General features: G+C 31.0%; 1 protein-coding gene across 1 annotated transcript; it reads right to left on the reverse strand.

Annotated features, from left to right (window-relative positions):
• Positions 1-1,232: 1,232 nt before the first annotated feature.
• On the reverse strand, positions 1,233-2,985 carry LOC131628016 (transcription factor MYB86-like). The gene is made up of 3 exons (XM_058898884.1): positions 2,620-2,985; positions 2,401-2,530; positions 1,233-2,286 (listed from the first exon to the last, which is right to left on the reverse strand). Exons 1-3 carry the CDS (start codon positions 2,750-2,752, stop codon positions 1,488-1,490), a joined length of 1,062 nt encoding a protein of 353 aa, XP_058754867.1. The 5' UTR covers positions 2,753-2,985; the 3' UTR covers positions 1,233-1,487.
• Between the last annotated feature and the right edge of the window lie 11,690 nt (positions 2,986-14,675).

Here is a 14,675-nt window from a genome sequence, read left to right on the forward strand (position 1 = left end):
TCGCCGATATTCCTTTCTATCACCAGAATATAATATCATCTTAAAATTTTAGTTGAGCTAATTCAAATTTATAAAATCGAGCTATATAAGAATGCATTCAGCATACTCCCTCTATCAACAAATCATTAATGTTATTTTTTCTTATTATACCTTTAAATATTTATTATATTTATTATTTTAATTTTTAAAATTTGTGTTACTCATACAATTAATAAAGAATAATTTTGTAAAATTCTTTATAATTTCTTTTTGTAAATATGCATGAAAATAATAATAATAATAATAATAATAATAATAATAATAATAATAATAATAATAATAATAATAATAATAATAATAATAATAATAATAATAATAATAATAATATGCATGTAAATGTGTACTTTTTGTATACAGTACACAGTTCAGATCCCACCAATGGCAGAATCACTCATAGATGTTTCACTCTCTAGTCCTTAATGAATAAAGCACCAACTTGTGTGGGTTCTGTTCTCTCTCAATTGCTTTAATAGGTCACCTTTTCAAAAAGTAAATAGAAGCAACATGCATTATATAAGCAGCAGAAGAAACAGATAAGCTACAATTATATGTACTGTCAATGTCCTCTATGTTTAAGCTTTGACATCATCATCATTTCCAGAAAACCGTCAGAACCTCATAAGAGCAAAATATATCATATCCACCATGCAAGTTTTGGCCATAACCATGAAATTTTTAAGCTATATTGTGTGACAGACTTTAATCATCTATGTTACATATGTATCTCTCTCTCTCTCTTCAATAATGCAGATATTTGTGCAGCCAATTCTAGCCTTTTGGAAGGATTCACCTGCTGAATCATATGCCAGCAAAAACAGCATCCCTTATTTTATGATATGAGACAGGATAATATAATTTCATATAATAAAAATATCTACCAGACATATATACATGAATGTGTACTCAGAAACACACGAGCGTGTATGATATGATAAAATATAATATAATTTATAAACATTATATTATTGTATAAGTGAAGCATCGAAGAAAATGAAATGATAATTTGTAAGTATATGATACAATATTATGGTTGTTTTTTGTCTTTTTGATCATTTTGAGTCTTTGACCAGCTTCACTAAAGGACAGAAAAAGGTATCTCCATAAGAGGATCATGATTAAATTAACTTATAATTATAAAAAAGAGAAAAAAAATTGATAAATATGTAACAATAATAATAATAACAATTCAGTAGTTGAACAATACAAAACATAATTAGCTTCAATAATTAATCTTAAAGAATATACTGTTATTCAAACTTTGGCTTATGAAAACAGATACATCAATTGGGAAAACAAGAAAAAAAGAAAGAAAATCTCAATCTCAAATCTTAATCTACAAATCTTCTGTACTATCAACACCTTTCTATATTTTCTACTTTGAACAATAGAAATATATATAGTTCAAAAAATATGTAAAAAAAAAAAAATAGAGAAAAATAATTTACAATTCATATATGATGGAACACATCAAAATTTGCTTCTGTTAAATCTTCTGAAAGTGATGATAAAGGATAGCTATTGAAATCTATTGAATTGTGAGTTTGGATTTGTCCTTCTTCCCAAGAACTAGTTCCGAAATCTTCAGATTTTATAGCATTGGCTTGAAACTGAAACAAAGGGTCCAATTTGTTATCTCCATCCCATGAAAATCCTGCATTATTATTATTTTCGATGATAGTGTTTCTCATCTGAGAAGGATAAATAGTGCTCATATTTGAGCTATTGCTTGAGTTACTTTCCTTGACTTGATCATTCATGAACAATGAACTGATTTTTGAAGGTGAATTGTTGTCTGAAAACTCAATCGCGTGATCCGAATTGGTTAGACTCGGCATTGAAGAAAATCCATAGCTTGAATTAATACCAAATTGAGTTTGACTCTGATAATTACTCATCGGTAAGGTATAACCAGATTGGAAATCATAGCAGAACAAAGGATCCAATGCTGATTTGCTAGTAAAAATATCTCTAGAAGCTTCGGTTAGGCCATTACTATCATAGTAATTCGAATCAGATATTAGAAACGATGAACCTTGTGATGTAACCGATGGAATTTGCATCGGAGTTATTGTTGTTGTTGTTGTTTCCGTTGTTTTGTTCTCTTCCTTAATATATGGTTCTATTAGAGGCTTGTGTGTTGTTGGATCAATCCCTTGCTTTAGAAGCTTCTTCTTTAAACATGAATTCCAGAAATTTTTTATTTCATTATCTGTTCTCCCCGGTAATTGTGCTGCAATTTGAGCCCACCTATGATGAACAACAACAAAAATTCATTTCGATAATCTAAATTATAGGCCGTGTTTGGATAAACACCTTAATTCGCAGCATAAAATTACTTTTTATTCTCATAATATATGTTACCTATTTCCAAGAAGCTCATGAAGACTGATTATAAGATCCTCTTCTTGTTGTGAGAACATTCCTCGCTTTAAATCCGGCCTCAAATAGTTTATCCATCTCAATCTACAACTTTTTCCACATCTTTGAAGTCCTGAAGCAATTCATGAAATACTTACCATCTTTATTTCGAATAGTAAAATATAATATTGTAAGACGATCTTATAAATAACAATGACTTACCTGCTTGTTTAGGAACAGAACTCCAGCAACCAACGCCGAATCTAGTTATGTGATTAAAAAGTTTCTCATCCTCTTCCGGAGACCATAAGCCTTTTCTTAATTTTTGCTTTAAGCAACACGAATGGCGACCCATTTGGTTTGAAATTGTGCAAGAAGTTTTTTTTTTTGGAAGAGAAGAAGAAGAAGAATAGTGTGAAGTATGAAGTGGTCACTGTCTCTATATAGCGTGAAATATTACCTGAGTTATAATAGTTTGTGTCATTTAAACGTTTTCAAAGAAATGTAAAATATTATTATGTTTGAGTGTGGGGTGAAGAGAGAGTAAATCAAACTAATCATGTTCATTTAAAGAGAGAAGAGAGAGAAAGATAAATGATTAATCATACTTAGGATTGAAGTTAAGAGAGAGAGAGAGAGAGAGAGAGAGAGAGAGAGAGAGAGAGAGAGAGAGAGAGAGAGAGAGAGAGAGAGAGAGTGAGGAAGGTGCAGCAATCAAGTGGGTTTTACGCAAATCCTGTGCTGCTTTTGCATAGAAATAGATTGGTTTTTAAGATACAACTATTTCTAGAAAATTAACTAATTCAATAAATTAAAAATAAACTAGTGATCCGTATAGAGATAATAGGATAAGAGTAGAGTGGATTGCTTTCTATTTTTTATTACTTGTTAATTAAGTATTGAGTTCTAACTATGTTTATAATTTAGCTGAATCTGAAATTTAGCTGAATGTAGTAAATTGTAATCGGAGTGGTATACATCTCTGCATGATAAAATTAGACCCATTTTGGCTTTGGCGCTTTATTGTACTAAAGAATAAATGGATCAATCATGACCTCATCCCATAATTGGTTTTTTAGTAACATGATATCATCCCAATATCTTTAAAGAAACTTATTATTATTATTATTATTATTATTATTATTATTATTATTATTATTATTATTATTATTATTATTATTATTATTGCGTGTAGGAATATGTGAGTGTTTGTCTATTTTTTTTATTTATTTCATGCTCTTATTGATAATCAACCGTGGATGTAAAATTTTGTCAAATCTCTATGACAAGGATCAAGTATATAATAACTCGAAAGATAAATTGTTGCCTATAAGGAATGCGCTATATAACTCGAGTATGGTGTCAAGAGAGAAAAAGTTGCTACATCGTCTCTTAGACATAGTGAAACTTAAGCAAAAGTTCTCGCATTTTTTGTAAACGGGTGTGGATAAAAAAGTTAATTCACAAAAGTAGGATTAATTTTGAAAATGGAATATATGCGCGCTTACTGAAAAATCTATGAAAATAGTGGACATTGCGGTTTGGAGGAATATTGATTTCATGTGTCAAAAATAAACTAAATGGATAGATGAAAAGGAGAAATAATTAGACAACTTGAGATTTAAGTTTTGATACACTGGATAAGTTAGATCAAGAAATGGGGTGCAAATTATTGTAGAAGAATGATGAAAAAAAAGGATAATGTGGATGTGAAACGAGTAGGAGATCAAATTATAGCCCAAAAAATTGTATTGGGACGAAACTCTTTTATTAGTGCTTACACATAAATTGGATTACCATAACACTTTGATGTAAAATTTTAGGAGAATTTAGAAGATTTATTTCAGGATGTACCCCAAGAAGAGAAGTTTTGTTTAAGAGATGGTCTAAATGGACATATAGGGAGCGTAATAAGAGGTTTTGATAACATGCATGGGGTATGGTCTTAGGGAGATAAATGCGAATAGTAAATTCGTTGTAGATTTTTCGCTGACTTTTGATCTTACTACAACTTATACATGTTATAGAGAAAAAGATGAACATTTTATCACATATAAGAGTGAGGGACATGTTCTCAGATAGATTTCTTTCTTATTTGAAAGTGAGATATGAAGATTTGCTTGGAATGTAACGTGATACTTGGAGAAAGCTTGACAACCCAACTTCGAGTATTGGTTATAAATGTAAGAATAAAGAGGAGATCAAAGAGAATAAATTACACGGGAGCTCGAAAGATCAATTGGTGGAATTTGAAGGGTGAAAAACAAGGGTGTTTCTGAAAAAAGATCTTGGAGGGAGGGTTCAAACAGACACAAGGAAGTGCAAATGATATGTGGAACAAGATGACACAAGATATTAGAAAACTAGCTAAATAAATGTTGAGAGAATCAAGATATTTTGGACCTATTGATAAAGAGTTGTGGTAGTGGAATGCAAGTGTTCAAAGTAAAATAAGAGTAAAAAGGAATGTTCTAAAGAATGGTTTAGGTATAAAAATATCAAAATTTGAGAAATTTATAAGAAAGCTAAGAAAGATACCAAGAAAGTGGTGAGTGAAGAAAGAACTCAAGCTTTTGATGGATTATACCAATCTCCAGGAATCAATGAAGGAGAAAAATATGTATTTATAGACTCGCTAAAGAAAGAAAAAAAAAGACAAGAGAATTCAATCAAATGAAGTATGCTAAAAGTGGAGAAGAAAAAGTTGTGATCTAAGAAAAAGGACATAAAAGATAGGTGGAAGACATATTTCTACAATTTATTTAATGAAGGATATGATATCTCATTGGAATCTTACAAGCTCGACATTAGAGAATAGGATTATAAATATAAAAAATATTTTTGGATTAAAAAATAAGAGGTAAAATAAGTATTGAAAAGGATGAGTAATAGTAAGATGGTTGGGCCAACGACATACCTATTAAAGTGTGGAAATTTATTAGATATAGAGGTATTGAGTGGTTCACCAAAATATTTAACAAAATTATGAGGTCAAAACAAATGCTAGATGAATGGAGAAGATTCAATTTAGTTCCAATCTATAAGAACGATGGAGATATACAAAATTATGCATATTATAGGGGGTTAAACTTATGAGTCAAACCATGAAGTTATGAGAAATAATGATTGAATGGAGACTAGGAAAAGAGACTCAAATTAGTGATAAACAATTTGATTCTATGCTTGATAGATTCACCATGGAAGAAGTCTATCTACAATTGTGGGTGATGGAGAAGTATATAATGGACCAACAAGACTTGCACTTAATTTTCATTGACTTGGAGAAGGCATGTGATAGAATTCTATGGATATTCAGATTTTGGATCAAACTCTAGTCTCGACAAGGGTAATCTCTTGGTTTGACTGAGTTGAAGCATGTTGTCGAAGTTTGTTCACATGCTAATGTCAAAGTCTTGAATGTTCTAGTCAAAGTATGGTCAAGCATGCAGTAGTCGAAATGCTAGGATTGTTAGTATATCAAATTGGGCCTATTTGTTCAGCCCAATTGTTTAAGTTGGCTTGTAGCTTAAGTTATTTTAATAGTCTTTAAATATACTAGTTCTCTTAGGTTGTTGAGAGAGGTTAGTTGTTGTCATTCACTTGTAACTTTTGAACCCTTATTGAGTAAGTGAATAGTAAAACAGTTATAACTAATCCTAATTTTCTTATTATTTTTCCCTCTTCGAGAAACTCAATCTTTCTCATAGTTTTGGTTTGTTCTTGATGATACTTCGTTACAACAAACTGGTCTGGTGAGCATGGAGCAGTAAATATCGTCAACAAAGTATGAGATTAAGAAATTCACCAGTGTGAATGATTTTGGTTTGTGGCACTTGAAGATGTAAACCCTACTGGTTGAGCAGGTTTTACTAGAAATGTTAAAGGGAGTCACAACCATCGATATTGCACTAACTGAGAAGGAGAAAACGAAGATGGTAGAGAAAGCCCACATCTCCATCATATCGAGCCTTATTGATACGGTTCTCCAGAAGATTTTGACAGAGAAGACAACAGCGGGTGTGTGGACGAAACTCGAAAGCTTTTAATTTGACCAAATCGTTGATCAGTGTAAGAAGAAGGGTCAGACACGAAAGGTGTGCCCTAATCGATAGAACAATCATGGTAGTAAGATAAATGGTAATGCAGCCATTGTGCTAGATGATTTTGAATCATTTAATGTTCTTGTAGTTTCGAGCAACAATTCTTGCAAGGAATGGATCATGGATTCAGGTTGCACTTGGCACATGACTGAAAAAAGGATGTGTTTGAGGAATTTTGTTGTTAACATAGTGGATCAGTGCTTCTAGGAAACAACAAAGCCTGAAAAATTTAATGAATTTGATCTGTAAGATTCAAGCTCCTTCATGAGTCAATACATCTATTGACTGGTGTCAGGTATGTGCCTGATCTGAAGAGAAATTTAATTTCCCTTGGTGAATTTGACAAGAAATGGAATGTTTTCAAATGAGAGCAAGGTATTCTAAGGGTAATGAAGGGGCCGAAGGAAATATTGAGAGGCATAAAAAGGCAAGGCCTATATATCCTTGAGGCTGAGGTTGTAAGTTGTTTAGTATATGTGGTATCCACAAAACCTATGTTAAAGACTAGGCTATGGCATAAGAGACTTGGCCATGTCAGTGAAAGAGGTATGGTCGAATTGTCGAAACAAAATCATTTATGTGGTGACAAAGTTGAAAAGCTTGTATTTTGTGAACCTTGTGTATTTGGTAAATCTTGTAGGGTGAATTATAATAAAGGTAAACAAAGAAAACACGAATCCCTTGATTATATCCATGCTGGTCTTTAGGGGGCGAAAAGATGTCCTTCACATTCAGGTGCCATGTACTTTCTATCCATAGTTGATGATTATTCCAGAATGTGTTTTTGGCTGAGGCTGTTTTGACATTAGCATATCTGATAAATAGAGTCCCTCGGCTGCAATAGGGATGAAGACACTTGAAGAAGTCTGGTTGGGATGTCCACCTAATATGGATAGACTTAGAGTATTTGATTGTGTCTCGTATGCTCAAATTAGGCAAGACAAGGTCAAACCTAGAGCTCTGACATTCATGTTCATGGGGTATCCTGAGGGAGTAAAAGCCTACAAGTTGTGGTTCCTAGAACCAGGTCATAGAAGGTGTATCACAAGTCATGGTGTAGTTTTCAATGAAGCAGAAATGGAGTTCAAGAAAAATAATGACATTGGTCGAAATGCAGAAATCTATGAAGAAGAACTGGAACAGGAAGAGATTCTTGTTGAGGTGAAGTATATTGATGTTGAATTGCATAACCTAAATGAATTCGAAGAAGAAGCCCAAGTTGCCGATGAAGAAACTAAGGAAATTGTTGATGACTACCTTTTGGCAAGACACATGTCGAGAAGAGTCATTAAGTCACCTTAGAGACTTGGTTATATAGATCTCATAGTCTTTGCCTTAATCTCTGCAAGTGAGGTCCTTGATGAAGAACCTAGAGACTATAAGGAAGCTGTGACGATTCGAAATAAGACTAAATGGCTGAAGGTCATGAATGATAAGATGAAATCTATGCATGATAATAACACTTGGGAGCTGATCGAGAAACCTGTCAGGGCCATGTTAGTTAATTATAAGTGAATTTTCAAGGTTAAGGATGAAGGTGTGAAAAACACTAGAAAGTGGGGGTTTAAATAGGGTTTAACACCAAAAACTTTTCCCTTTAAAATGAAGTTGATTATTTATAATAAGGATAAATATGCAAGAAGAAAAGAACAAGGTACGTTTATACTAGTTCACTTGAAAAATATCAAGCTAATCTAGTCCACCCGCCAAGGTGATTTCGCCTTATCAACAAGGTCTTAATCCAATAATCTCAAGATTATTTCAATGCACAAGCTAACTACAAGTGCATAACGCACGAACTCTAAGACACACTAATTTTAGACTTCTTAAGAAATCTAACCAATTTCTCTTTTAACGAAAAGATCAGACAACAATTTGAAAGAAAGTTTATTTACAAAGAATGCTTCTACACAAGCTGGAGTAAACAATATATTGAAATTATAGACTTAAGATAATGAAAAGCTTATGAACAGTATTTCATGAGAGTGAATTAGCAACCTTCTCTTTTACTCTTCAAGCCTTTATAGCCAAACAAAATAATGTATCTGTTGAAGGGGATTTCTGGAAGTTCTAAAAAGTTGGCAGCTTGAACATATTGGGATGTAATATCTTACGACGCGTCCGTCCTTTCATGGTAGTGGGGCGAAACATTCGTTTCGTACCGTGTACTATGTACTATGTAAATGTTATCTTATATTCTTCTTGGACTTCAAAGGCTCTGTTGAGCATGAGTTAGAAGACAAAAAATAAGATTAGGGTCTTCAGAGCTTTAAGTCTTCAGAGTCTTCTGAACTGCGTCTTCAACACTTGGTCTTCAGTACCCTTTACTAGATGTAAAGATAAAAGAGATGAAACCAGTTACGAATCTAAATTGTAAGAATCTTGTAAAAAACCCCCCAAATCAACACCATGATCTTAGAGAATAAACCCTCACGGTTTTTCCAATGAAACCCCCAAAGATTCTCAACCCAATTTATCCAGTACACAAACCTAAATTGGACGTTATGAAACCGAATCTAGATGGTACCCAAACAAAAAAGGATTATGTGTAGATTATTTGTATGTTTCATTGAGTTGAAAAGATGCATGTATGAGGTATTTATATTTGTGCAAGTTTGAGGCAAAAGGAAACAAGAGGTTTAGAAAAATTTATGTACAATTTCAAGTTTATAATTGCATGTATTAACATATATGAGTCATGTGTTGACTCAAATCAGTGTGTGTGTGTGTGTGTGTGTGTGTGTCGACACATATTAGGTCATGGGTCGACTCATGAGAAACAAAAGCTACGTAAGTCGTATGTGTTGAACTTAGGACACCCATGCATTGACACATTCAAACAGAGGCTACAAACTTTAATAATGCAGTACATGTATCGGGTTATAGCTCGTATGTGTCGACACATAGACTAGTTTTTCAGAAAAATTCTTACTTCTGATGCATGAAAACCTATTTTTGATGTTTAAAACCTTTTCTAAAATTTTCTAAATGCATTCTATGTTCCCTAATGCAAAGGTGCACATAACGACTCAGAGATACCGTTCAATATACAGAAATGCTAAAGTTATTCTAGTTTTGACATCATGCAAAACATCTAACGTGAAGGTGCACTCACAATGGTGAACCTATTTCATGATGCAATGGAAATCATGTCACTATTTCATATGAATTAAGAGCAATGTTTGAAAAAATAGAGCATGAGAGTAATTATATGAAATGTATTATTTTAAAAATTAATAGCATAAAATACACCGAAAAACACGAAGTGGGTAATTCACTTACGAATATAATGTTTGGAAAAAAAATTGTAAATCGATCAACAAAACTAAATCAAACCGATTCAAGCCGGTTAATTTGGTTTGATTCCATTTTTAAAACATATTAAAAACCAAATCAATGGAGATATCATCACTTCAAACATTTTTTTTGACCAAAAACTAATCCAAACCAATTCGATTAATATATGAAGTTAGAAAACCAATGCAAACCAATCCAATTATACTCCTATTATATTTTAGGTAAACACAAGTTTTCTCCCATTAATGACGATCATATATTAGAAGTAATTGAAGTTGTTTGACACTAATTTCACAATCTATTCTATTAGATACCATCACATTATAGGGGATTACCTCATTTCACTAAACTCAAATCCTATATGCCAAATCTGTTTTGTCCGAATGGTTCTATGTTCCATTGAAAACCGATCAACCTCGTGACCAACTTGTCCATTGCCTAGTTTAATAGTGTGGGTGTTAATCTTTCCCTTAAAGTATAGTTTGGTTTGTTTATGAATCAAAGTTACTTTGGATCTAACCAATTTTTTATGCTAAATTTGGGAAAGCTTATTGGCTAATTGCAATAATTATATGGATAACCAAATTTTTTATTCACTCTTCTTTTAACTTTTAAAATTTATATATCTCATTTCTTTAATAAAAAATAATTTTGAAAAAATAATGATTTTTTATACAACAATAATTATATTTTTTAATACGTGTCTAACATTTTAAACTACTTATAATAAAAAAATAGAGAGAATAAACTCTAATCTCAATCAAGTGAACTAAAAAATTAAAATTATTTTATTGAGTTACTTATTTATATCAGTTTAACAAAAACAAAAAATTATTTTTAACTTAAATATTACTTCCTCCGTTCCTTTTTAAGTGTCGTTTTAAAAGAATCTTTTTGTTCCTATTTAAGTGTCGTTTTATAATTTAATGTTATAATTTGTCATTTATACCCTTATTTTCTCAATAACTCCACCTCAAATTTTTTAATTAGTTATTGGAAAAAGAGAATGCATGATTAAATTTATTTGGAAAGAGAAAAATAAATAAGGGTATAATAGGAAAAGTAACTCTAATAATTCATTATCTTGATTGAAGAGCTTTTTGGTAAAACGACACTTAAAAAGGAACGGAGGGAGTAAATCAGTCAAACTTTAAAGAGCTTGAAAGAATTGTAATTGAATGAATGTTAGAGCCTAAGAGGATATACTAAATTTACCTAATTGTTGGGTACAAGAAGCTTTTTTATTTAAACTTTTGGGTTAAACTACATAAGTTAATTTGGTTTCTCTTCAATTGACTATAAGACAAACATTTTTGAGTTTAATAGATATGCACCTAAAATAATTTTACACTATAATTTAATAAAACACTACTAAGTTGTCATGTCATTAATGATTTTTAAAAAAAAGTGATTTAATTGAATACATGATTGTGATTGATTGATAGTGTAAAATTATTTACAATTGTCCGTGCATCAATTATTTTCTCAATATTTTTAATAGGGAATGTTTATCCATACTTAACAATTATCTCACCACCCCTAAAAATTACATGAGTCGATCATTATACTCTTATATAAATTATAAATAGTTTAAGTTTGATTTTTTTTCTCATTTAATTTTGAAGAAATTTGGTCATGTATTGATAGTTGAGAGAATTTGAGGCAATTTTGGATACCATAAATCTTGAAAATAGGTTGTTCCGTCCACATAAACTTTCGAAAGTCTTATTAGTAACTATCGAAAGTCTTAAACACAAGTCACCTGATAGTTAATTTTTCTTCACTAGATGTCTTTAGTAGAAGTCGTCACTGGTTTCATCTCTTTTATCTTTACATCTATTTAGTTTTAATTTTTTGAGGTGGTGGACATATTGAAGTTGTAACAAGGTAAAAAATTTCACACACCCTTCTTTTTAATGTTTTTTTCCTACAACATCCAATGACCTAAACCTTATTCGTAATGCTTCTATTGCACTAGTCATGTCAGCCTCTGATTCATCATATGTGTCAACATCTTATTGACCTTCCATTCTTAATTTTTTACCAATGCATATAAATAGCATCTATTGGCACCAAATCTCCACCCAATGTCTATCTATTAATGTTCTAAGAGTACACCCACAAATTTAGGTACCGGTTCACATGTAATCAAATCTCACGAACTTTTAAGAAATGTGTCCCAAAGTAGCTCTTGATATTAATTCACGCAGATTCCCATAATATGGAATTATGTGTGTGCGCTCAAATGCATAAAATCTCTTCAAAAAATAATCTATAATGTTTCTCAATTAAAACTTCAAGTTGTTATTCATAGCCTCCCAACATTTGCACAAGTCGCGTATACGATTCTCTAACATCTACTTTAATATCCAATGAGCAAACTAAATCCTAAATTAAAAGAAAACATTAAATGAGTATACTAAAACCTTAAACATGGTGTGTTTATTGCCTCTTGCATATCATTCATAATATATTGCTTGCATCTTGCTTGAACATTTTTGTTTATGTGAAATCGATAAAGCATATTAATTATCCTTGGAAACATAACTTTAATTTCTTTCACCAAAGAAAGATTTCTATTAGCAATAATCAGTTGTGCACATAACCCTTCCTTAGTAAACAAATGTTGTAGCTTATCTAATACCCAACAAAAGTTCTTTATTTGCTCATATTCCATATAGGCAAATGCAATAACAAACTTAAACTCGATTGATGTCATACCAATAATTTAAAACAAGGGTTTCCTATATATTTTTTCTTGTATGTATTTTCCATAATCAACACTATATGAAAATATTCAACAACTTGCCTGAACTTGAGTGGGCCCAAACAATATCTCTCAACATTTGAGTCATGTCTTCTACTACTCTAATAAACCTAATTGGCATCCTCTATAAGTTTAAACAAATTTTGTATCTCACATCTAAGACGTATGATATATTTTCTTAACTCACTATTATGTTTATATATTTGCGTGATCCAAGTAAAATTCTCCAAATATTGTTCTTGCAAGGACAATAGTATATGTTTGGGTGGAACATAACATTTGGTCAGATAAACAACATGTTCCCGCTCATATGCACTTAGATTACCGATAAACACATGAACTTTATATCTAACAGGTAAATCATGGTTGTGAAGTTCTCATTTACATCAATCTTCCATATCGAACCATCTTCAGATGATATTGATATGATTTTAAAAGGAAAACCACATTTTTATTAGCACTTTGTGTTACATTACCAACTTCATTGTATTTCTCATCTTTATCACAATCAAATATTAACTTCTTGTTTTTTTGTCTCTTTCTTGTTTCGCTATCTGAATGAGTAATGATAATACTTTCTCTATATCTAATTATAACTTCCTTAATCTACCTTATCAATTATTCTCGTGTATCAAATTTGTGAGTAATTGAGAATTAATCAGTGGTATCTACACATATCACATTTTTATTGCATATTCCTAAAGGGATCTCCATATCCATGAAACATAAAATAAAGTTTAAAAAAGTTAAAACAATAGGCATACCAGATTACTAATAGGTAACTTATCCGGTGAACAAATATGAAATTAACCAGAAAAGTTATAACCAAGTTATCAAGTTAGATTATAATACCGATAACTATGATGTAAGTTACCTAGTGAACAAATTTTTATACCGGAATACTTAAAATCAAGTTATGTGATGAAGGGAAATTATGTTTCAGAACAAGCAAAAATAATATGGTACACTAGTGTAGGGGTGCAGATTCACCAATTTAAAAAAGTTAAATGAGATAGTAAAATTAAATGGTAAAATATTTGATATCTGAAAAGGATAATATATTAATATTTTAAAAATTGTAGGGGTGAAGGATAACTATAGGGGTATAGGGTAAAGTTTCCTTTTAATAACTATTCTCAACTTTTTATCGATATATCATTTTGTATTCAACACTTAATTTTTAATATAATGCATTAGATCTATTTTTCACAAATTAAAAAAAAAAAAAGTTAATTGTTTTCACAAGTGAATATTATCCATTGCCATATTTTACAAACTATATGTTCCTTTAGATTCAAGATATCTCACATTTTCAAAGGGACAAATTGAGCATGTCACACTATTGTTTTTTATAGTTTTTTGATGGGTTAGATCTTATGTCCCTCATCCATTTTTTTTTCCTTTTTTATTCGATAATTTATCTTTACTTAAAAAATAAATATTAAAATATTAAATTTTTAGCACATGTTTTACTTTCCACCAAATGAAAAAATGCATTTGTATTATGGATATGCAAGCAAATGCAAAGAGAAAATATTTAAGAAGTCAAAGTTATATATAATAAAATGTCACTGCTCCAATATAAGGTGTGTCTAATATACTTTTAATATTTTGATATGATAATATTTATTGGAAAAATCTCAAATTTCTATATCGATAAGAGATGAAGTTTGAAAATGTTTTTTTTAGTGACACCCGTCATCTTGTAGGGATTAGTTAGGTTAAATTCTAATTCTATTATGGTATCAGAGCCTATTAATCAGAGCATGGACCATCCACTATTAATATCCATGCACCAAACTCAACAATATTAGGCGTGAGGGATGTATTGAGAAAATTCGACATTGGTAAGGTATAGAGCTTGAAAAGGATTTATATAGAGTAATACTCCTTACCTTACAAGCATGTTTCTTAAAGATAGTTAGGTCAAACTCTAATTCTATTAACATTTTAATAAGACACCATTTTTTTACACAATTAACATTTTTCCATAATATTGACACCTTCATCCTTCCCTCTTGCGTTAACTTGGCATCCCTTCATACCATAGCACACCTCCAAAACCCTTTGATCTATATGAAACCTTCAATATCATTTAACTGACTGAGAAAAAT

Source organism: Vicia villosa, unplaced genomic scaffold (genome assembly GCF_029867415.1).
Source record: "Vicia villosa cultivar HV-30 ecotype Madison, WI unplaced genomic scaffold, Vvil1.0 ctg.000421F_1_1_1, whole genome shotgun sequence".
NCBI lineage: Eukaryota > Viridiplantae > Streptophyta > Magnoliopsida > Fabales > Fabaceae > Vicia > Vicia villosa.

Excerpts from the sequence above, each read along its gene's own strand:
- LOC131628016 (XM_058898884.1), bottom strand. The coding sequence starts at position 2,752 with ATGGGTCGCCATTCGTGTTGCTTAAAGCAAAAATTAAGAAAAGGCTTA. Across the intron at positions 2,531-2,619 it reads TTCTGTTCCTAAACAAGCAG|GACTTCAAAGATGTGGAAAA; the intron begins GTAAGTCATTGT and ends GAATTGCTTCAG. Across the intron at positions 2,287-2,400 it reads CATGAGCTTCTTGGAAATAG|GTGGGCTCAAATTGCAGCAC; the intron begins GTAACATATATT and ends TGTTCATCATAG.